Source organism: Microtus oregoni, unplaced genomic scaffold (assembly GCF_018167655.1).
Source record: "Microtus oregoni isolate MIOR12 unplaced genomic scaffold, Mior012 000050F_005, whole genome shotgun sequence".
Lineage (NCBI taxonomy): Eukaryota > Metazoa > Chordata > Mammalia > Rodentia > Cricetidae > Microtus > Microtus oregoni.
The window spans coordinates 299,013-324,670 of record NW_024543229.1 but is presented as its reverse complement, the minus strand read 5'-3'; the positions used below and the strand labels follow the sequence as shown (position 1 = coordinate 324,670).

The window sequence follows — 25,658 nt, the reverse complement described above, 5'->3', positions numbered from 1 at the left end:
AAGCATGGGATAAAACTGGACTCTCTGAGCATGGCGAACAATGAGGGCTGATGAGAACCCAAGGACAATGGCACGGGGTTTTGAACCTACGTAATGTGCTGGCTTTGTGGGAGCCTAGCCAGTTTGGATGTTCACCTTCCTAGAAATGCACGGAGGGGGGAGGACCTAGGACTTACCACAGGGCAGGGAAATCTGACTGCTCTTTGGGCTGGAGAGGGAGGGGGAGAGGAGTGGGGGAGGGGGAGAAGGGTGGGAGGAGGGGGAGGGAAATGGGAGGCTGGGAGGAGGAGGAAATTTGTTTTTTTTTCTTTTCTCAATAAAAAAAAGTTAAAAAAAAGATATGAGGAGTCCTGCAATATGTAAAAAAAAAAAAGAAAATAGATATAGATGGCAGCTGTAAAGTTTATATGGAAAAAAAACTCAGCAATCTCTTTGAGGATAAAGAACTGTAAAAAGAGACCGAGTGAAACATCATTGTGGTGAGTGAGTGCTGCGGCAGCTGGGAACATACCTCAGCCCGCCCACACTTCCAGGCCATCCTACAGGGGCTATACTGCCCAAACCGCCTCTCTATTTCTATCCCATTCAGCTTACATCCAGATCCCCACACCCCCTGTCTCCCTCCCTCTCTCCCTCCTTTGGGGCATAGCGCCTCCCTGCCCAGCCTGCTAGGACGCTGGGACCGAACCGGGAGGACAAAGGGGTGGCCGGTAGCTCCTTTGTTCCCATAGCCTGCCCGCAGCGAGCAGGGTGGGCCCTTTGTTCGCAAGCTAACCAGGCAGCGCGGAGTTTCGATCTGGGCACCGAGTGAAACATCATTGTGGTGAGTGAGTGCTGCAGCAGCTGGGAACATACCTCAGCCCGCCCACACTTCCAGGCCATCCTACAGGGGCTATACTGCCCAAACCGCCTCTCTATTCCTATCCCATTCAGCTTACATCCAGATCCCCACACCCCCTGTCTCCCTCCCTCTCTCCCTCCTTTGGGGCATAGCGCCTCCCTGCCCAGCCTGCTAGGACGCTGGGACCGAACCGGGAGGACAAATGGGTGGCCGGTAGCTCCTTTGTTCCCATAGCCTGCCCGCAGCCAGCGGGGTGGGCCCTTTGTTCGCGAGCTAACCAAGCAGCGCGGAGTTTCGATCTGGGCACCGAGTGAAACATCATTGTGGAGAAACATCTCTGGGGAGTGACATCACTGGGAAGGTACATCAGTGGGCAAGAAGACCTGATCCTGTAAAAGAAGATCCAAAGGGGAGTATTGGGAGGAAGAGATGGGCAGACGCCAATGCAGGAATTCTCCCAACAATCTGAAAAACAACACGAAACCACCAGAAGCCAGTGACCCCACAACAGGAGGACATGAACACCTTAATCAAGAAGAAGTAGAAAAAACTGACTTCATGAAAGTGATTGACACCCTTAAACAGCATATAAAAAACGCCCTTATGGAAATGGATGAGAAGTATAATAGAAAGTTCGAGGAATTGAGTAAATCAGTGAATGATACCCTAGGAAACCAAGGAAAAACAATCAAGCAGATAAAGGAAACAGTTCATGACTTGAAAACTGAAATGGAGGCAAAGAAGAAAACACAAACAGAGGGCCGGCTGGACATGGAAAATCTAGGTAAACGAATAGAGACTACAGAATCAAGTATAACCAGCAGAATACAAGAGATAGAAGAAAGAATCTCAGATTCTGAGGATAACATAGAGAAAATAAACACTCTGATCAAAGAAAACAGCAAGTCCAACAAACTCTCATCACAAAACATTCAGGAAATATGGGACACAATAAAAAGACCAAACCTAAGAATAATTGGAGTAGAAGAAGGAGAAGAAGTGCAGCTCAACGGTACAGAAAATATACTTAATAAAATTATAGAAGAAAACTTTCCCAAACTGAAGACAGATGTACCTATGAAGGTTCAAGAAGCATACAGAACACCAAATAGGCTGGATCAAAAGAAAACATCCCCTCGCCATATAATAATCAAAACACAAAATATACAGAATAAAGAAAGAATATTAAGAGCCGCAAAGGAAAAAGGCCAAGTTACTTATAAAGGTAAACCTATCAGATTTACACCTGACTTCTCTATGGAAACCATGAAAGCCAGAAGGTCCTGGATAGATGTTCTCCAAAAACTAAGAGACCACGGATGCAAGCCCAGACTACTATATCCAGCCAAACTTTCATTCACTATAAATGGAGAAAACAAAATTTTCCAGGATAAAAACAAATTTAAACAATACGCAGCCACAAATCCAGCCTTACAGAAAATAATAGAAGGAAAATCACTAACCAAGGAGTCCAACAATGACCACAAAAACTCAGACATCTAGAGACTCTTCACCAGCGCAAATCAAAGAAGGAAAACACACAAACCCTACTACTAAAGAAGTGACCGGAGTTAACAACCACTGGTCATTAATATCACTTAATATCAATGGGTTCAACTCACCTATAAAAAGGCACAGGCTAAGAGATTGGATAAGAAAACAGGATCCAACATTCTGCTGTCTACAAGAAACACACCTCAACCACAAAGACAGGCACCTACTCAGAGTAAAGGGCTGGGAAAAGGCTTATCAAGCAAATGGACCTAAGAAACAAGCAGGTGTGGCCATACTAATTTCTAACAAAGTTGACTTCAAACTTAAATCAATCAGAGGAGATGGAGAGGGACATTTTATACTCATAACAGGAACAATTCATCAGGAAGAAGTCTCAATCCTGAATATCTATGCCCCTAATATAAAAGCACCCACGTACGTAAAAGAAACATTACTAAAACTCAAGGCAGACATCAAACCGCACACACTAATAGTAGGAGACTTCAACACTCCTCTCTCACCAATGGACAGGTCAATCAGACAGAAACCTAACAGAGAAATTAGAGAATTAATGGAGGTAATGAAGCAAATGGACTTAACAGACATCTATAGATTATTCCACCCAAAGAGGAAAGAATATACCTTCTTCTCTGCAGCTCATGGAACCTTCTCGAAAATTGACCATATACTTGGTAACAAAGCTAACTTACACAGTTACAAAAGAATATTAGTAACCACCTGTGTCTTATCAGATCACCATGGATTAAAGTTAGAATTCAACAACAATGCTACCCCCAGAAAGCCTACAAACTCATGGAAACTGAACAGTCAACTACTGAACCATACCTGGATTAAGGAAGAAATTAAGAAAGAAATTAAAGTCTTCCTTGAATTCAATGAAAATAAAGAAACAACATACTCGAACTTATGGGACACTATGAAAGCAGTCCTGAGAGGAAAGTTCATAGCACTAAGTGCCCACCTAAAGAAAACAGAGAAAGCACATACTGGAGACTTAACAGCCCACCTGAAAGCTCTAGAAAAAAAAGAAGCAGACTCACCTAGGAGGAGTAGAAGACTGGAAATAATCAAATTGAGGGCTGAAATCAACAAAATAGAAACACAGAAAACAATCCAAAGAATCAATGAAACAAAAAGCTGGTTCCTGGAGAAAATCAACAAGATTGATAAACCCCTATCCAAATTAATCAAACGACAGATAGAGAACACGCAAATTAATAAGATCAGAAATGAAAAGGGGGACATAACCACAGACACAGAGGAAATTCAGAGAGTCATTAGATCTTACTACAAAAGCCTGTATGCCACAAAACTGGAAAATGAAAAAGAAATGGACGCTTTTTTAGATAAATACCATTTACCAAAACTAAACCAGGACCAGGTGAACAATCTAAACAGACCTGTAAGTCGCGAAGAATTAGAAGCTGTTATCAAAAACCTCCCTACCAAAAAAAGCCCAGAACCAGATGGTTTCAATGCAGAATTCTACCAGAACTTCCAAGAAGACCTAATACCTATACTCCTTAATGTATTCCACAATATAGAAACAGAAGGGTCATTACCAAATTCCTTTTATGAAGCCACAATTACTCTGATACCAAAACCACTCAAAGACTCAACCAGGAAAGAGAACTACAGGCCAATCTCACTCATGAATATTGACGCAAAAATCCTCAACAAAATACTGGCAAATCGAATCCAAGAACACATCCGAAAAATTATCCATTATGAACAAGTAGGCTTCATTCCTCAGATTCAGGGCTGGTTCAACATACGAAAATCTATCAATGTAATCCAGCATATAAATAAACTGAAAGAAAAAAAACATATGATCATTTCATTAGATGCTGAAAAAGCATTTGACAAAATTCAACATCCATTTATGTTAAAAGTCTTGGAGAGATTAGGGATACATGGGTCATACCTAAATATAATAAAAGCTATATACAACAAGCCGACAGCTAACATCAAATTAAATGGAGAGAAACTCAAAGCCATCCCACTTAACTCAGGAACACGGCAAGGCTGTCCACTCTCGCCATACCTCTTCAATATAGTGCTTGAAGTTCTAGCAATAGCAATAAGACAACATAATGGGATCAAGGGGATTCGAATTGGAAAGGAAGAAGTTAAACTTTCGTTATTTGCAGATGATATGATAGTGTACATAAGCGACCCCCAAAACTCCACCAAAGAACTTATACAGCTTATAAACAGCTTTAGTAATGTGGCAGGATACAAGATCAACTCCAAAAAATCAGTCGCCCTCTTATACACCAAGGATATGGAAGCAGAGAGGGAAATCAGAGAAGCTTCACCATTCACGATAGCCACAAACAGCATAAAATATCTTGGGGTAAATCTAACCAAGGAAGTGAAAGATCTATTTGACAAGAACTTTAAGGCATTGAAGAAAGAAATTGAAGAGGATACCAAAAAATGGATGGACCTCCCTTGCTCTTGGATTGGGAGGATCAACATAGTAAAAATGGCAATTCTACCAAAGGCAATTTATAGATTCAATGCAATCCCCATCAAGATCCCATCAAAATTCTTCACAGATCTGGAGAAGACAATAATCAACTTTATATGGAAAAACAAAAAACCCAGGATAGCCAAAACAATCCTATACAATAAAGGATCTTCTGGAGGCATTACCATCCCTGACTTCAAACTCTATTACAGAGCTACAGTAATGAAAACAGTGTGGTACTGGCATAAAAACAGAGAAGTTGACCAATGGAATCGTATAGAAGACCCGGATTTTATCCCACAAACCTATGAACACCTCATTTTCGATAAAGGAGCTAAAAGTATACAATGGAAGAAAGAAAGCATCTTCAACAAATGGTGCTGGCACAACTGGATGTCAACCTGTAGAAGAATGAAAATAGACCCATATCTTTCACCGTGCACAAAACTCAAGTCCAAATGGATTAAAGACCTCAGTATCAGCCCGAACACACTGAACCTGATAGAAGAGAAAGTGGGAAATACCCTACAACAGATGGGCACAGGAGATCGCTTCCTATGTATAACCCCAGAAGCACAGACATTAAGGGCAACATTGAATAAATGGGACCTACTTAAACTGAGAAGCTTCTGTAAAGCAAAGGACATGGTCACTAAGACACAAAGGCAACCTACTGACTGGGAGAAGATTTTCACCAACCCCACAACAGACAAAGGTCTGATCTCCAAAGTATATAAAGAACTCAAGAAACTAGACCGCAAAAGGCTAATCAACCCAATTATAAAATGGGGCACTGAGCTGAACAGAGAATTCTCAACAGAAGAACTTCAAATGGCCAAAAGACACTTAAGGTCATGCTCAACTTCCTTAGCAATCAGGGAAATGCAAATCAAAACAACTTTGAGATATCATCTTACACCTGTCAGAATGGCTAAAGTCAAAAACACCAAGGATAACCTTTGCTGGAGAGGCTGTGGAGGAACGGGTACCCTCATCCATTGCTGGTGGGAATGCAATCTTGTGCAACCACTGTGGAAGTCAGTGTTTCGGTTTCTCAGGAAATTCGGGATCAATTTACCCCTGGACCCAGCAATACCACTCTTGGGAATATACCCAAGAGATGCTTTATCAAATGACAAAAGCATTTGTTCAACTATGTTCATAGCAGTATTATTTGTAATAGCCAGAACCTGGAAACAACCTAGATGCCCTTCAATGGAAGAATGGATGAAGAAAGTATGGAATATATACACGCTAGAGTACTAAGCTGCGGTAAAAAACAATGACTTCTCGAATTTTGCATGCAAATGGATGGAAATAGAAAACACTATCCTGAGTGAGGTGTCCCAGACCCAAAAAGATGAATATGGGATGTACTCACTCATAATTGGTTTCTAGCCATAAATAAGGACCACGGAGTCTACAAGAGGTGAACCTAAAGAAGCTAAGTAAGAAGGTGAACCCAAGGAAAAACATATAGTTGTCCTCTTGGCTAAGGGAAGTAGACCAAATTTCCGGGGAGAAAATGGGATCTTGGGGATGGGGTGGGATGGGGGTAAAGGGAGATGGGGAGAGAAAAGGTAGAAGGGAAGGAGGGGGGACCTGGGAAACAGGAGAATTGGGATAAAGGAAAGGTGGATAGGGGAGCACGGAACCACAATTCTTAGTTAAGGGAGCCAGTTTAGGGTGGGCAAGAGACTTGACCCTAGAGGGGCTCCCTAGTGCCCAAGATGAGGTTCCCAGTTAGTTCCTTGGGCAGCTGAGGATTGGGAACCTGAAATGACCCTATCCTAGAGCAATACTGACGAATATCTTGCATATCATCATAGAATCTTCATCTGGTGATGGATAGAGATAGAGACAGAGACCCACACAGGAGCACTGGACTGAGCTCCCAAGGTCCCAAGGAGGAGCAGAAGGAGGGAGAACATGAGCAAAGAATTCGGGACCACGAGGCGTGCATCCACCCACTGAGACAGTGGAGCTGATCTACGGGGAGCTCACCAAGGCCAGCTGGACTGTGACCGAAAAAGCATGGGATAAAACCGGACTCTCTGAACATGGCGAACAATGAGGGCTGATGAGACACCAAGGACAATGGCAGGGGGTTTTGATCCTACTTAATGTGCTGGCTTTGTGGGAGCCTAGCCAGTTTGGATGTTCACCTTCCTAGATATGGACGGAGGGGGGAGGACCTAGGACTTACCACAGGGCAGGGAACCCGGACTGCTCTGTGGACTGGAGGGGGGGGGGAGAGGAGTGGGGGGAGGGGGAGAAGGGTGGGAGGAGGGGGAGAAGGGTGGGAGGAGGGGAAGGGAAATGGGAGGCTGGGAGGAGGTGGAAACTTGTTTTTTGTTTATGTTTTTTTTCTTCTTTTCGCAATAAAAAAAAAAAGAACTGTAAAAAGAAAGAAGTGAGTGGAGCCTCCACCAGTCAGATATGAAAGTGGAGCATAAGTTTCAATTATTAAAATAGTTTGAGTCTTAGATTTGAATAAACTGAATACTGGAAGATTATCAGAAAGGAAGTTCATATGAATTTGGTATACAGAAGCCACTCTTTATCCAAAGAGGATAATTTATAAGATCCCACATAGGTACCTGAAACTGGGAAGTACCCAAACTTATGTATGCTGTTTATTTTTTCCATGTACACAGGGTAATCTGACACATTCACACCATTGCACGTCAAATAAAGTTAAATAAATTATAAAAAAATCTTTAAGAATTTGAAATTAAACTAAGTCCTATACAACTGAAAGCACTGTCTCAAATAAAAATGAAATAAAGTGAAAAAGAGAGTTGACTGTATGCTAAGTGCAGTTACTGATATGTTCTGAAATATGACACCTTCCCTGCCCGCCACCAGGCTGGCCTCGAACTCCCAGAGATCAGCCTGCATCTGCCCCCAAATGCTTTGATTAAAGATGTGCATCACAATCACCTGGCTTTTATTTATGTTTATTTTCTCGTTGCTTTTCCTAAATGTATGTTTTTGAGACAGTTTTTGGTCTTGAATATATAAACAGTTGTGAGCTGCCATGTAGGTGTTCGGAATTGAAACCAATTCCCCTGAAGAACAGTGCTCTTAACCACCAAGTCGTCTCTCCAGTACCCTTTTCTTCTCCTTTCATTTCTTTCCTTTCCTTTTCTTTATTTCCCCCTTACCCAAGACTGGAAGCTAAATGATTATGGTGTTTTTCTTTGCATGTAGAGTGTATTGCCTCAATCTGGAGATATTGATATTAAATTGTGGCCATCTAGAAGCAAGGAGACAGAGAACAAAATGGACCTTGAAAATATGTCTCATGGTGGCTACAATCTTGCTGAGGTCAGCACTCAAGATGGTAACCAGAGCCACCCTCTTAAAAGCTTCCATCTTAGTGCGGTCAACACCCATGCTGTCTGCAAAGGGCCTTCACTAAAATGTTTTTAACTGTGAGCCCCCTCTACCCACCCACCCACAAACACACACACAGGGACAGACATGGGCACACTGAGAGAAACAAATAAAATTTGAAATTAAACTCAGTGTACGAGTCACAGAACACAGCAACAAACCAAAACACAGATATAGCAAAATGTATAGACATTGTAAGAACTTAACAATAACTAAGGATAATATGAAACAAGTATAGCAGTATATTTTAATAAGTTCTTTAAAACCAATAAATCATTAATTTTAATAACTTTTCAGCTTATTATTTTCAGACAGTGGCTGGCTTCACACAATTGAAATCATGATAAATAAAACGACAAATCAGGCATGACTCCTGCATAACGATGATGGCATTGGAAATGAGTGGAGAAAAAGATACCAGGATGGATCTTACGGGTAAAAAATAAATTGACATACTGAAAGAAAATCTTTGAGAAGTAAGGTATATATAACCTTAAAGTGTTCAAGATTTGTTCAGCTAAAAATCCATATATATGACTTAAGAAAAGGATCTTTGAGAAACAGAGACTTACAAATGTATATGCTTTCATGCACATACCCAGCAAAACCAAGGACAAAGGGGAAAATAATGCAACTCACAGTATGTGCACAGAAATAATCTTACTAACAAATAGCTCGGCAAAATAGGAAATTAACAAAACTCCACCAGAAAAAAAGAGCAAATGTTATGAGTATATAGGTCATAGAAAAAACAAATGACACCTCTATCTGTGAGAAGCATATTCTTCCTCATAAAAAGAGAAACGCAAGCTGAAAGTACACTGACAGATCACCCTCCTACCATACTGACAAATGGGAACGTTTCACAGTAATGGTGATAAAGCTGGATGGAAATGTAGCTTCTTTTTTGATCCTGAATCAAAGGTAAATTATATATAGCTGACAAATGGTGATCTGGTGAGATCTGTAAAAAAAAAAAATCACAGGTGCATACATATGCAGGCAAGATTTTTTTTTGTGTGTGTGTGTGTGTGTGTGTCTGTGTCCAGTGATCCAGGAACTCACTTCTCATAATTTATCTTACAGATTCATGCTTATTGATGCAAAAAGAGTAAATCTTAGGAAACTCAGTAGAATGGCCCATCTACAAAATTCTATACAGTCATTTCGAGGCTTGGTATTTCCTTAGTGTTCACGTTCTATCCAGTGAATTCCAGCACAGGTCCCACTTACTGCTGAATGCCACAAAACTACCTCCTCACAATCGCGCCGTCATTCCCTCAACGTCTAACTTCTGGTATAACTAAATATATATAAAAAGTCTCCATGCACTTACGTTTCCTCCATTTTGTAAAACTACCTGGTGATATCCATTTGATTTTCTTACTCCTCTAATGATATGCTACAGCTTCATTATATGCAATAATAAAGCTAGAAGGAAAATGTCATTAAGTCAAATTTTGCTTTTTGGGCAACTGGATATAGCTGGCCTTCCATACATCACTCTATCTAATACAGATAGAAAAGAGCACTAAATCAAAAGAGCCACTATAAACTAAAAGATACTTCTTTCAGTCTCAAGACTCACTGTTATCTTTCTACTACCCCATCTTTTTTTTTTTTGCCCAAATAGTCGGCTCTTTTTATTCAAGTTAATAGCCTCAGATGTTCCATTACAATAATATGCTTGATTTACATAGCAAGTAAAATTGATTTCATAGTTTGTTTTTCAGATTATTTATTTATTTATTTATTTTGAGAATTTAAAATAATTTATTTATCTTGCCAAAATGGAATTTTATGTTGTACATGTACATTATTATCATTATTATGTAAATGCTCATGTTCTTCTAGAACAGAGGAAAAGCCAATAATTTATCACGTGAGCATTTTCAAATGTAAGATATCCAATCAAATTTGTGTTTTTGTAAATGAGTAAGAGTATTTTTATGTTGATTTAGAGTTAATACTAATTTAAAAAAGTTAACAAAGAATGATTACTGGAATGAAGTACAACATTAAACGTGTTTTGTACAATTACTACAATATAAGCTGAATCGCCTACAATATTTAATTCTAAAAAAAAAAAGAATCTACTACCCCATCTTAACATACACATAAAGATGCTACCCTTACTCACGAGGGTGTGTGTGTGTGTGTGTGTGTGTGTGTGTGTGTGTGTGTGTGAGAGAGAGAGAGAGAGAGAGAGAGAGAGAGAGAGAGAGAGAGAGAGAGAGATTTTTCTGTTCCTCTAGAGAAGCCTAACTAACCTACATGGTCTATGATAGTGATAACGGAGCTTTAACACTCTGATAGATAGAGTCCAGCTATTGACCCTCCCCCACCAGCAGCTGCAACTGATCTAGGGAGATGGCAGAGTACACAGAAAGTTAGGAGGCTGATTCAAAGTGGTAGTCAACAGCAGCCTCCAGGAGACCATTATCCACGACACATCTCTTTTAGAGTTATCCACACTTTTATAATCAATCCCTTACTCATGCTCAGTTAGCAAACCCAATAAAGTCATTGTCAGCAATTTGGAATTTGGCTAAATCCTACTTTGGTCTGTTATTGGTGCCCACCTGGGGTGAGAAGAAGTTTATTTGCCTCTCCCCAGGAGAAGTTTAATGTAACAATTCTAAAGGCCGTATACAACAAATAACGTCTTCAAAAAACAATCTGAATTTGGTAGTAATGTCCAAATTACAAAAACAAACAAACAAAAGCCCTCACTAAGGTGAAGAGCCACCCTTCCTGAATAAGTGTGGCTACCACTATTCCCCCAAAGAGCATCTCACCACAGCAAATGAGGCACATCATAGAAAACTTCAACTGGTCAGAGGGATCAAGGGAGGAAATTAGTGTATTGTGGGGAGCCCAGCCCTACATCACCATTCCTGCATCTATGGCTCATGGGACATCACAGAAGAGGGGATGTAAAGAGTCTAGGAGCCAGAATACCAAGAAGTTTGCTGTGAAACAGTCAAGACAGCCATAATATCAGTATGGGACAATTTTATGGGGTCCCAGTCCTTTACAAAGAACTACTGGCCTCTCCCAGGGATGAACCCCCCTGTTAGCTGTTTGGTGAGAGTGGTCCGTCCTGAAACCATATGCATAGAAATAACAGAAACAGATTCAGTAAGTTGCATGTATGTTTGTGTGCACATACACAGACATACATATGTATGCATAAAGAAAAGTGGCCATCAACTTTGGAATGTGGGGCTATGGGAGGAGCTTGAGGGAGGAAAAACAAGAGAAAAAGAAATGCAATCTATTTCGATTAAAAACATTTACAAAACAAATTCTATGATATATAAAGTGTACAGAAAACAATTGTCTCTTTAATTCTGCTGTTTGGTTTAAGCAGTAATTTCTTATTACAATTCAGTGAGCTTTTAGTTGGACTGGCAGTTTGTTTGACATTTATGGTGGTTGGTTGCTATGGAAACAAATACCTTTTGTCCCCGAGGTCCTGGAGGTCCTTCTGGACCTGGAAATCCTGGCAGACCTGGATGGCCTTCCAAACCTGGAAATCCTCGTTCTCCCTATAATTGAACATATAAAAGAATGTAAAGGAAAGTCATTTGTGAACTTTTAAATACAAGCATAGTTGAATTTCAGAAAGTTCAAATGACTGTCATATGAATGTAACATAATATACTGATACTATATGTCCACAGTATCTACTAATATGGACAAATCCAGAAGACGTGAGCAGAAAAACATAAATCATCCAAAATGTATATAACATATAGTAAATGTAATCTCTTTACTACTTGAAGAATTAAACAGTATCAGACATAAAGTGAGGATATAATAGCAAGAGTTTTAACCTCAAGTCAATTATAAAGAAGAGGGAAAAAATAAGATTTTCACCATTTTAAGAGCTATATTATCTCAGATTATTGGATGGTCTGTTACTAGCAGAACTAGGACTAAAACTCTGATCAAACATTCCACTCAGATAGAAAAATAAGAAGGAAAAAAATCTAGATTCAGTCTGTTTCCCTAAGTACAAAACAGCTGCATGTTTAGATCTCAGCTGGTATTTAGAAAACAGCTCTGTCAAAAGCAATGAGTATGCCATGTGCACAGCAATGGATATTTTCAAAGCAAAAGTGCTATCTGGGTTAGAGGTATAAAGAAGAATAAAGCAAAGACTGAAAATAGAGGATGCTGGCTAGCAGGGTGGCTAGGCAAGTAAAGGCACCTGCCACCAGGACTAATGATCTGACTGAGTTCAATCCCCAGGAGCCATAGAGTGGAAAGAAAGTCAACTCCTGAAAGTTGTCATCTGACCTCCACTCAGACACTGTGGCATGCACGTGTGCACATACACAAACACAAATTTAAAAATTAATTTTTAAAAATGATATGCATTTTTAATTGAAATTGAATTACATCATTTATACCCTTCCCTTTTTTCCCTCCAACTTCTATCTGGTGCCCACCTTTCAACCCTCTCATACCCTCCACTCTCAAATTGATAGGCTCTTTTTCTCTAATGATTTTTGTTATATACATATATGTATATGTATGCACATGCAAAATTTTTAAGGGAGGATGACTTAATTATGTTTGTATCAATTAAGATACAAACATACCTTTTTAATGTTATATCCTGAAATTCTCTCACATTATCACAGGACTCAAGAAAAGCAGATAATATATAGTAGCAAAAAGAATTAGAAGAGCAATTCTGAGACTTTCAAAGGTAGAATATTTGCTAAAGTGTATATATATATATATATATATATATATATATATTTCCTGTGCAAGAATGAGCTAAATGTAGGGTTTTCCACCTAATTTATAAAATGAATAATAAGAAACGTTAAAGGTAGTTGTGTGCCTACCTTTGCTTCCTAGGTATTCATTTGCTCCTTTTAAACCATTATAGATTTGACTATAATTTTCACGCATTCATAGACTGAACATGAAATGGTATGCCTATTTCTGAAAGTCAAACTGTAAAACATTTTTAAAAAAATCAAAAAGTAAAAATAATCCTGACTTATCCTGAATGCCCATGTTTGGAGTTTTAAAAATTCTTTGTCAAGTAGTATTTTTCACCCTTTGTTATCTTTCAAATATTAGTATTACTCTAGATTGTGCCATTGACTTCTCTCTTTCCCTGGGAAGTCGAAAACAGTAAAGTTAAGTTCTTATTAGCAAATCTTAAGGATTTCCACTGGCACTTCAAGCTCAATGTAAAAATAGTTTGCTTGTCTTGAGTGTTTTTCCTTTGCCAGATTCTTTAAACTCCTTCCAAGTTTTACTTCACTTGCCACTCTCCATGACAAGACAAAGTAAAATTGTTATTCCCATTTTATGTGTGAATTCATGACAAAGAGAAGTTTTCTAATGTTTCCTAATGTAAACTTGATATATCGAACACCCCATTGTCTTTCTACCACATCTGCTCATCTGCTTCGGTCAGATATTATGCTGGACACCACCTTCTCCGTTAGCCCTGCATGGAAACCATCATGGCTTCTTCAACTTTGGATTCTTAGTGTCCAATAGAACAAATGTTCAGGAAACAATCTATTCAATAAATGAACTTCCTTAATGGGTTACACAAAATTTTTAGCAAATATTTTTAATTCAAATCCAGAAAATGGTAAAAATTCAAATTTTGGCAAATTATACAAAAGGAAACCATTTTGTGACAGTCTAATTCATTTTTCGTGCAGTGATATCAAACCTCCAGCTTCACAAACACAAGCCAAGCACTCTACCACAGAGCACAACCCAGCTCAGCAGTTTAAAAAGGTTAATTGACTGATTAACCGTGACTATGAGGCTTTGTAAGCATTTAGCCATCCTTCATCTTGCAGACTGAGAGAACTAAGCAGTAATAACGACATACATGGAAATTCACTATATGCTTCTTTTCTTTCAAAAGATGATCCCTTTCACTTTCTTCCTTCCCTTGTGATCCCAAATGAACCCCTTTTAATATTTTGACACTATAGAAAGAATTCTTGTTGCAAAGCTACTCCCTTAAACATGTTCCCCACATAAGTGTTATGTAGAACAGCATTCAGCAACTCTTAATAGCTGTTCTGTTAGGAGGCAGTGTGTTACAGGGCAGAATGGGACTTGAAAATAAGATTCAATAAAATAAATAAATGAACTTATAGCCACCAGGACCTTTAACACCTCTTATTATGCTAATGAATACTTCTATAACTAACTGGGGTGTTCACTAAAGATGCGGTCTCTAACTTTTCCTCAGATATAATTAGCGATATCCAGTCATTTTACTCATTTAAAGAAGTTTATTGAGTTACAAAGAAGGAAGAGTAATAATGGAAGATCTCTCTCTGTCTGCTAGTACAATTCTGCAATTCATTATCCTATTTTAAATTTCTAATTTTGATATCCGTTGCTGACATACAAGGCTGGAAGAAAAAAAACCTCAAGTTAAATGTCATCTGAGGCATATTCGGACTGGACTAAGAGCTAGGATTTCTTCTTACTAATATTATTAAATTTTTAAAAATCCCTGTAAGGCTGGCTATGATGCCTCACACCTTCAGTCTCAGGACTTGAGAGGCAGAGCATTGTTATTTGTGAATTCAAGGTTATCCTGACCCACTTAGTGAGCTCCGAGCCAGCTTGGACTACATAAAGAGACTCTATTTTAAAACAAAACAAACCCAATTCACTGGTAAAGTAAAAGGTTTCTAGAAAGGATTTTCATCTATATTTCATTTTGTTGATTCTCCCCAATTCCTACTCCCTGTTTTCTTCTCATTTACTTGTCCTTTCCCCTGCTGCCCCCTAAGATTTTTGGGTCAATGTGCAATAGCTATTGCGGGTTTTGTTATTGTCTGGGGTTTTTACTTTTAGGAACCAGGGATGTGTCACAGTTGGAGACTGTTTGCTTATCTTGTGCAAAGCTCTGAATACAATTCCCAGCAAAAACAAAACAAAAACAAACAAAGAAAAAAACTAAAATTTAACAGAACTTCTATGTACGAAGCCTAAAATATTTATTATATGGTGTCTTATGGAGGACATTTGCTGATCCTACATACAGTCTCATCTTTATAAGTTCCCCTGTAATGCAGTAGAATTCATTGTATTTATTTGTGTGCTGACAAAAGCCTAAATCCATTCATAAACAGGATTTGATTGTTTTACTGAGTACATACCTTTTCCCCCTTTATACCACTGCACTCACATTTTGATCCAGGAGAACATCCGTGGCAGGCCTACAGGAGGAGAAGGAGAAATCATTGAATACAAACTTAAAAGCAAATATGACTTAGAACTTAAGTGAATTCACTAATTCAGACTTGTAGACTCAATACAAGAAAAAAATTTGAAAGGATATATAAATGGCAATGGCATCTTATATATATTCAAGCTTTTGTTATATGCACTTCCCTTTCAACTTCCTTTTTAACAATGATCAAATGAAAGTTCTATAATTTTAAGCCTCTGTGGCTTCTAATTCAGTTCCTGCCTCCAGGTTCCTGCCTTGAGCTCCTGTTCGGACTTCCCTCAATGATTGACAGTGATTGGGTCATGAAATCAACATAAACCCACTCCTCTGCAAGTTGCTTTTGGCCACGGTATTTATCATAATAATATAAGGCATATTAGTTATACAATCATTACTACTTTACATGGGTACTTAGAATACACTGTTTTCGGGATTACATGTTAACTACATTTTAACTCTAAGAGTTTCATATAGGCTTAATCATCCTTCAAATGAGAAGTGTTACTATTGAAGACAAGAAAACTTGTTAGACACAAAGATATAAATATAAATAAACCCATACAAAACAGTAAGTTTAGGAACAGAAGCTAACACAAGATACCTAATTCTGGCTTATGCAAAGATGAATTATTGATTCTAAACTATGAATTTATGAAATTTAGAAACCACACATTTAAAAATTCTTGAGAAAAGAATAGTCAACAGTCATAACACCTGGGGTAGACTGTGCATACTGTCAACAGTCATAACACCTGGGTTAGACTGTGCATACTGTCAACAGTCATAACACCTGGGTTAGACTGTGCATACTGTCAACAGTCATAACACCTGGGTGAGACTGTGCATACTGTCAACAGTCATAACACCTGGGTTAGATTGTGCATACTGTCAACAGTCATAACACCTGGGTTAGACTGTGCATACTGTCAACAGTCATAACACCTGGGTTAGATTGTGCATACTGTCAACAGTCATAACACCTGGGTTAGACTGTGCATACTGTCAACAGTCATAACACCTGGGTTAGACTGTGCATACTGTCAACAGTTAATTGCATCATCACAGAGGAACAAAGAGTAATGCTCATGCACAATGGCTACTAACGTGAGACTAATGTTTGACATCAGGAAGTGGATCTACAATTAAAGTAGCATGCACATGAGATTTTGTTATAAATAAAATTACATCTTTTTGCATTTTCAGACATTTGAATCAAAAGATCGTCCCCAAAATACAGATTCCAATACTAAAAATAATGCAAAACCAGCCTAATAGAATTCTTTTACTAAAAACAAAACAAAATTAATTCCGTTGCACATATACTTTTCCTTCCAAATATCTAACAATAGTACATAACTCTTAAAGTATAATTTATGAAGAAATAAAATTTTATATTCTTGTATATGCAATGTTTCTCAAGATTAATGATTTCATCATATTAAATATCTTTACCAACTAACATGAAGTATATTTTAAAGATAATTCTCCCTAAAACACTTAGGAATATAGAAAATTTGTTTGAATTTAATTTAAAATTTTAATTATAATCTATATATACCAAATAGGCTATAAAAACGACTCTGTTACTCATGGGATTTGAAAAAAAAGACCACCATAAAAGCCAACTCATTGTAAAACACACACCAACCACTAGGTGGCACTTTCCATGCAGTTATTAATGGAACGCCACAAGGGAATGGCCCTAATCAGACATCTCATTAGGTGGAAGAGCTTTCCATTTTTAAGCAGTAGCTATTCATATCGACAAGGTGCCTAATAAATACAAAACACAATGGTATATCTATGACTGGCACAAAATATGGAGACCTGGGTGCTTGCTGCCTTTAAGAAATTTGCAATCTAGTTTTTAAGAATCTTGCCATAAACAAATGAAAATGTAACTAAAACTAAGAGGAATGATGCTACAGCAGTAATGAAAAAGTAATAACACTCAAGAAATATTCCCCGATGTTTCTGTAGCAAGTGAATCGTTCTGAGACCATTGATAAGTTGACTCCACACTCTAGGGCTTGTTTCTCCTTTATAAAAAGCCAGTCATGGATAGTACCATTTCACTCCGTAGATTCACCAAGTAAAAGAAAGTGACTGGTATCCATGGTTATGAGAGTTAATAAAGCTAGTTGCCTTGAGGCTGAGAATTATTAATATCACGTGGAAGGTAGGCAGAAAATCTTTCTAAACTAGGAAAAAATCATTACAGCAAGCAATATGATTAAAGACAAATTTGGGTGAGGCAAATAGTGAGATAAAAGAACCATTGCGTATCTCAGTTTAAAAGACTTTGTAAGTCCACACGAAAAGTATGATAGGAAAGTGTGGTTGGTTAGCTTCTTGATGAGACAGTTTACAGCCCAGACAAGCATGAACTGGCACTGCTCTCACATCAGCCTCCCAAGTGGTAGAAAGGCAGCAGGGCCATCAATCCTAGTTTCATCTTCTCAATACTGAGGGGGAGAGCTTGTCTCTACAAGAGCACAGATGATTGTTAATGCATGAAAATTACTAATCTATAGTAATGTTTTTAGTTTTTATTCTGTGAGAAAAATATCAAAATAAAAATCAAGGAAGGTTTCTATTAGCCCATGTTAAAATACATAATAAAATTATATGTAACTATAATAATTAAAACAGTATGGAACTGCTCCAAGATTTATTGTTCAAAAATAATTAATCATTAAGTATATGGTATTAAGCATAGAAGATAATACTTTTAGATCTTAAAATATAACAATAAAAACATAGATTAGAATAGTACCTGAAATGTTATGGGCATTTTTGTCCTTTGCAGATTGAAACATTTGTGTATAGATAATGAGATATCTTGAGGGTAAGACCCAAGTCTAAACATAGAGTGCATTTTCTATTTCTTATATACCTCCAACACCCTCCCAAGCAGAGCTACCAAATGGGAGCCAATGTTCAAATATTAGTCTGTGGGGGGCATTTATCACTCAAGCCACTACTTCTAGACATGGGATAAAGGGAAATCAGATTATCTTTTCACGTTAAGATTTGGAATTAGGAACCTCAGCTAAGATAGAACATGTGTCATTTGTCTTTCTACCTTTGTTATCTCATTCAATATGATCTTTCCTAGTTCTATCCATTTATCTGAAAATGATTCATGATTTCATTTTTATCTATAACTGAATAGTTTTCCATAGTAGATATGTACCACATTTTCATTATTTTTTTTAGCTATTTTGAATACAGCAAAAATGAACACAACTGAGCAAGTATCTGTGGAATAAGATATTGGTTCACTTGACCACATGCCAAGGAGTGGTATTTCTGAGTCATAGGCTAGATTTATTTTTACATTTTTCATGATTCTCCACACTGATTTCCAGAGTGACTGGACCAATTTGCAACCCCACCAGCAGTGAGTAAGTGTTCTCCCCTCCAATTCGATTCAGCATTTGTTGTCAGTTGTTTTGTTGATCTTTATCACTCTGACTGGGGTAAGGCAAAATTTCAGCTTTCTTTTGACCTCTTTTCCCCATTGGCTAGGTACAATGGGAATTTTTTGAGATGTTTCACTGCTATTTGGTTTGTCCTTTGAGACCTCTCTTTTCAGGTCGGGCCCATTTTTGAAAGGGTCATATTTGTTTGTTTGACTGTTTATTTTTTGAGGTCTTTGTATATTCTGAATATTCAGCTTTTGTCAGACGTGCAGCTGGAAAAGAGTCTCTCCCACTCTGTGAGCTTCCGCTTCACCTGGTTGATTGTTTCTTTAGCTGTGCAGAAGTTCCAGTTATCATTTTTTGGGCTTTAATTCTTGGGTAAATGGAGTCTTACCCAAGGAGGTCCTTTCTTATACCCATATCACATAGGATAGTTTCTGCATTTTCTGCTAACAGTTTCAGTGTTCCAAATTTCAAGTTGAGGTTAGTGATCCATTTGGCATTAGTTTTTGAATATGAAGATAAACACAGATCTAATTTCATTCTGCACGTGACATTCAGGTTTTATTTATTAAGAGTACAATTTTATTTGGAATCTTCTAGATTAAAACTTAATTACAACATGTTTCCCTTCTCTTTTCTCGCTCCAAACTATCCCATATACTCCTCCCTACTCTCCCTAAAATTCACGGACATATACTTTTCCCATCGCTGTTGGTGGAAGATGATTTTCTTCAGCTTATATTTTTGGCATCTCTGACAAATATAAAGTGTTTAAAATCTATCAGTTTAATTTTGTTCCATTGGTCTACACATCTCTTTTTGTCAGGACACTATTGTTTTAATTGCAAAGGTTCTGTGATATATCTTGAGATCTGGAATGGTATTCTTTCCAGCACTGTTCTTTTTGTCCAGGATTGTATTTGGATATCCTGGGTCTTTTATGACTCCATATGAATGTTAAGATTTTTTTCTTCAAATGGGAAACATATTGAAAGGTAAAATTATAAAAAATTAAAAGAAAACATTGGATTCTTGATTTTTGCTTAGTCAGTTCCACTTAGAAATTCATCTAAAGGGCAAGAGAGGTGGCTAAACAGTTAAATGAACTTTCTGCTTTTGAAGAGGTTCAGAGTTTAGGTGCCAGCACCCATGTCAGAGGCTCACAACCACCTGGAATTTCAAACTATTCCATTCTTGGGCATATATCCAAGAGAAGTAGAATAATGTCTGTAAAAACATCTTATATGTGACTATTCATAACATCATTACAAATAATATTTGAAAGGATAAAAAACAACCCAAACATCCATCAAGGTGAACTTATTAAATAATATGTAGTATACACAGTCAATAAAATATCATTTGACAAGGAAGAGGAGGGAGGTATTGTCTCATGCTACAACACTCATGAACTTTGGAAACATGGTATTAAGTAAAAGAAAACAAATACAGAATTTCACATTGGCATGAGTTTACTTACGCTAAACGTTGAGAATAGACAGAACTATAGAAACAAAGAGACAGGCATTTGCCTGTGACTGTTGTCAGTGGGTAGAGAAAGTTAATGAATGTGGTTTCTTATCATATTGCTAAGGAATGTTCTAAATTTTATTTGGTGAATGGCTATAAAATTCTGTACATATTCTCCAAAACTACTGAACATATGCTTTAAATGGACAAAATGAACTGTGTAAATTGTGTATCAAATATCCCGCCAAAATTCATGTAAAGAAATAAAATATAGGAAAATATACAGTCAAAAATTAAGAGGAAGTTAAGAAAATTGTCTACTTGAAAACTAACAAATGAGTTTTGCTCCAGTATTATGGGACAGTTCTAAGAATCAGACAGAAGAATGTACTACTCAAAGCCATAGCCTGGGCTTGACTAAGTTCCCCTTTCCACAAGGTGATGCTAAGCAGACAAATGAACCTTCACACAGGTCACACTGCTGGCTCTTGCTGAAGAGAAATCGCGTATTTAAAGAACCTATGTATCTCATAAGGCACAGTAAATGTTTTTCTTAATATCTTGTTTTTATTATAGTATAAGGTAAACATCTGACTTTTTCTTGCAAATGGAGATAACTATCACTATTTCTCAAGTCATTTATTAGAAAACATCCTTGAAAGTAAAGTTCACTGGGAGGACAGCTCCTCTACTCCCAAGATGGACAGAGGAGGTCCATGGAAAATTTTCATCAAACATCATCTTGAAATTTGAAATTTTAAAAGAATAAACAAAAGCAGAACATAATAAACAGCTATAAGTGGCACTACCCTTTAAGATGATTCCTTTTCTTTTCGGTGATAATTTATTAGTGATTAATGGAAGACATAATTTGTGATGAGGTTGTTAGGTATGGTGTCATGCTGTCTGTAAGTTACTTTTAAAATAATCATTGGACATGCACATACACAGAAACACAAGGCATCAAGAGTAAGAAGTGTAAGGTAAATATAGGAAAAATCACTGACAAATACCGCATCTATATGAAGATATAATTGTTTTCATCACATAGTCTTACTATGTTTTGAAAATGCTAGTAAAATCTTAGGTAAGTACCTTGAGAAAAATGTTGGAAACAAATATCCTTAGAACTTCAAAAAAGGAAGCAAATTTCAGAATGTATGATATGACATTTATCAGAGACATCAAAAGCCTAAGATTACATAGAAAAGTTGAAATAAAAGATGAAAAAGCTATGCACAATAATAACCAAAGAAAGCTGGTATCACTATATTAATTTTAGACAAAAATGGATTTTAAGGCAGAACACATTACAAAAGATAAAACAAGGTCACTTCAAAATGATAAAAGATTTGGTTCACAAGGAAGACTTTCTAAATTAATAACATCTTCAAAATACATAAAGTAAAAACCAACAGATTTCTAAAAGTACACAAATCTATGTAGTTGAAGACCTTAAAGAAATCTCTCATAATTGACTGATGTAACATATAAAGAAAATAATCTGTGAGGGCATACAAATATTTGAACATCACTAATAAACTTATTCTAATGACCATCTATAATACAATGTATCCCTCAAATGATGAACACAAATTGATATGAGAAAAACCCTAGAAACTTCCTAAAATTGACCATACTCTGTTCTTTAAAGTATTTTAAACAAATGTAAAAGGTCAGAGGATCAACTACAACATAATATTTAACCATAATGTTATTGAGCTTGAGTACAGCATTCCAATCTAACTGAACAATATCAGAGAACAGAACAGAAAAGAACAGATAAAATTAGCCTAATTTTATTACTAAACTTACATAGGAGTGAGTGTGAAGGATAAGTTACAGATTTATTTTACCAAAGAGTATAGATGTAAAAACGCTACATAAAACATAATGAAGCTAGATTTAACATAGCACTAGTAATTTTCCAAGGAAAGGAAAGTTTAGGAAAGAAGTACACAAGTCACTCAGATTAAATGACTGAAGGGATAGAAAACCCAAAAGAATTTCTGCAGATAATAGTTTGATAAAGCTGTTGAATATAAACTAATATATTTACATGAATTAGATTTTCATATGCCAGACAGTAACAGAGATTGTGTCCAGAGATGCTTCAGTGTAGTCTCCTAGGCTAGGGGAAAAGTGAGTGAAATAGACATACTATAGCCCTTTTTGAAACATAGCTTAATAAATGCATTGCAAGGATCAATAAAAGACCCACAATTACAACCAACAGTATAGCAGTAATATTCACATACCTAAAAAATGAAAACTTACCAATTTAATTGAAAATAGAATAATAATAGGGTGAAGACTGAAAAGAGGACATAAATGTTGATAAACAACAAAAAAATATTTGCAAGTTTTTACCCTTGAATAACTGACTGAGGGATTCAAGAGTGATGAAGAACAAGACTAATGATTTTTAGAACAACTTAAATTTGGGGACCATAAGTATACAGTACAGTACCATGTCATCCTAACATGCAATGGCTCTTCTTTAAGACACAATTAGAAGACATTATTTTAGTTGATTTTTATTTTGGTATGTGTGTGTGTTTTGCCTCTATGGATGTCTGTGCACTACTTGTGTCCCTGGTGACCACAACGGCCAGAAGAGGGCATTAAATACTCTGGAACTTGAGTTAAAAATGGTTGTGAGCTGCCATATAGGTGCTGGACACTAAACCCAGTTCCTATGGAAGAGCATCCAGTGCTCTTAAATGGTGATCCATCTCTATCAACATGGAGAAGAATGAAAATAGATCCATATCTATTGCCATGTACAAAACTCAAGTACAAATGGATCAAAGACCTCAACATAAAACCAACCACACTGAACCTCATAGAAGAGAAAATGGGACGTACACTTGAATGCATTGGTACAGGAGACCACTTCCTAAATAGAACCCCAGTAGCACAGACACTGAGGGAAGTAATTAATAAATGGGACCTCCTGAAACTGAAAAGCTTCTGTAAAGCAAAGGACACAGTCAACAAAACAAAATGGCAGAGTACAGAATGGGAAAAGATCTTCACCAACCCCACATAGGGCAGAGGGCTGATCTCCAAAATATACAAAGAACTGAAGAAATTGGTCATCAAAAGAACAAATAATCAATAAAAATGGAGTACAGTGCTAAACTAAACAGAGAACTCTCAACAGAGGAATCTAAAATGGCTGAAAGACACTTAAGGAAAGGCTCAATATCCTCAGCCATCAGAGCAATGCAAATCAAAACAACTCTGAGATTACATCATACACCTGTAAGAATGGCCAAGATAAAAAACACTGATGACAACTTATGCTGGAGAGGTTGTGGGGTAAAGGGAACACTCTCCATTGCTGGTGGAAGTGCAAATTTGTACAGCCTCTTTGGGTATCAGTATGGCAATTTCTCAGAAAATTAGAAAACAACCTTCCTCAAGACCCAGCAATACCACTTTGGGGAATATATCCAAAGGATGCTCAATCATACCACAAGGACATGTGCTCAACTATGGTCATAGCATCATTGTTTGTCATAGCCAGAACCTGGATACAACCTAAATGCCCCTTAACTAAACAGTGGATAAGGAGAATGTGGTACATTTATACAATGGAGTACTACAGAGCAGAAAAAAAAATAATGACATCTTCAAACTTTGGGGCAAATGGATAAATCTAAAAAACATCATTTTGAGTGAGGTAACCCAAACCCAGAAAGAAAAATATAATATATACTCACTCATAAGTGACTTTTAGACATAAAGCAAAAAAAAAAAAGCCTACAATCCCAGAGAACCTAGACAACAAAGAGGACCATAAGAGAGACATACATGGTTTTAATGTACATACGATGTAGAAAAAGACAGGATCTCCTGAGTAAATTGGGAGAATGGGGACCATGGGAGAAGGTAGAAGCGAAGGGGAGAGAAAGGGAGGGGAACCGAGAAAAAATATATAGCTCAATAAAAACAATTTAAAAAGATAAATATCAATCCATTTCTCCAGGCCAAGACATTATTTCAAATTGAATTTTTAAAAAGAAGTTGTTTTGAACCTGATAAAACAAAGTATCCAATAGCAAAATCTTATTGAATTCAAAGCTAAAATTTTGGGATATTTTTCTATAGTCTTTTATTGATATCCTACCACAAGCCACAAATGTATCATATATCTTTATAATAAATGCTAAAAATAAAATGGTGAGAGGAATTGTAATAGATCTTATAAATTAACTAATGTATTCCTATCATTATAAATGTGAAAAACATGCAGAAAAATGCAGAGCCCATCAGTAGCAGAGGCAGAGCCAGAACCATTCCCTTGACTTTTCCAATATTTTCAAATGATTCTCATTTGCTTCCAAATCCTGAGCAAAAGCCAAGACATCTTGCCAGATTTTCTATGAAGAGGAAACATTTTCTTCTCACTATCATAAAAGTGTTCTTTAAAAATCAAATTATTGATGCACACATTAATTAGTTGGAAAGCCTTTTAACCAAAACAGCACCTGCCAGTTTCTCTATATTCAGAGCAAAAAATATTAAGTGACTCACTAAAATGTGAAGCAGGCGCAGGGGAGACAGTTCAGTGGGTATAGCACTTTCATACAAATTTGAGGAAAAAATGAATTTATGCTCTGGAGATGCTGAAGCATGCCTCGGGAGCCCGTATAGGCAGGTCTATTGAACCTGTCCATATTGGGTTTCACGGTCTAAGTTGATGAGGACAACTGACCAGGTTTCTTCCTCAAGAGGGCACCAGATCTCATTACAGATGGTTGTGAGCCGCCATGCGGTTGCTGGGAATTTAACTCAGGACCTTTGGAAGAGCAGGCAGTGCTCTTAACCGCTGAGCCATCACGCCTTTAAAACCAACACTCAGGAGGCAGAGTGGATCTCTGTGAGTTCAAGGCCAGCCTTGTCTACAGAGTGAGTTCCAGGACAGGTTCCAAAGCTACAGGGAAACCCTGTCTCAAAAAAACAAACAAATGGGAGGAACTGGGGTCAAATCCTCACTACTTAGCAGTGCTATAGCACTGGGTATCTGCCATCCCAGTGTTTCTTCAGCAAGATGGGAGGTGGAGACAGGAGAATTCCTAGAAGCTCCCAAGGTCGACTAGTCTGTTGTAAGCAGAAGAGCAACAGATAACAAAGATGAAAGATGAGGACCAATGCCTGAAGTTTCTCTCTGACCTCTGAAAGCATGGAGTGGCACACACACATCCACACATGGACACACATGCATCACACACAGACACACATGCATCACTCACAAAAATACAATTAAAACTTGTCAGATGA

The 25,658-nt window shown here is 37.4% G+C and overlaps 1 protein-coding gene across 2 annotated transcripts in view; it reads right to left on the bottom strand.

The window, feature by feature from the left end:
• Col4a5 (collagen type IV alpha 5 chain) overlaps positions 1-25,658 on the bottom strand; it is a 195,768-nt gene that overhangs the window by 121,128 nt on the left and 48,982 nt on the right. For both annotated transcript variants that reach the window (XM_041636781.1, XM_041636782.1), the window contains exons 2-3: positions 15,398-15,457; positions 11,690-11,779 (exon numbers count right to left, since the gene is read on the bottom strand). In XM_041636781.1, coding sequence (XP_041492715.1) covers positions 11,690-11,779; positions 15,398-15,457 — 150 coding nt within the window. The remainder of the gene's footprint in view (positions 1-11,689; positions 11,780-15,397; positions 15,458-25,658) is intronic.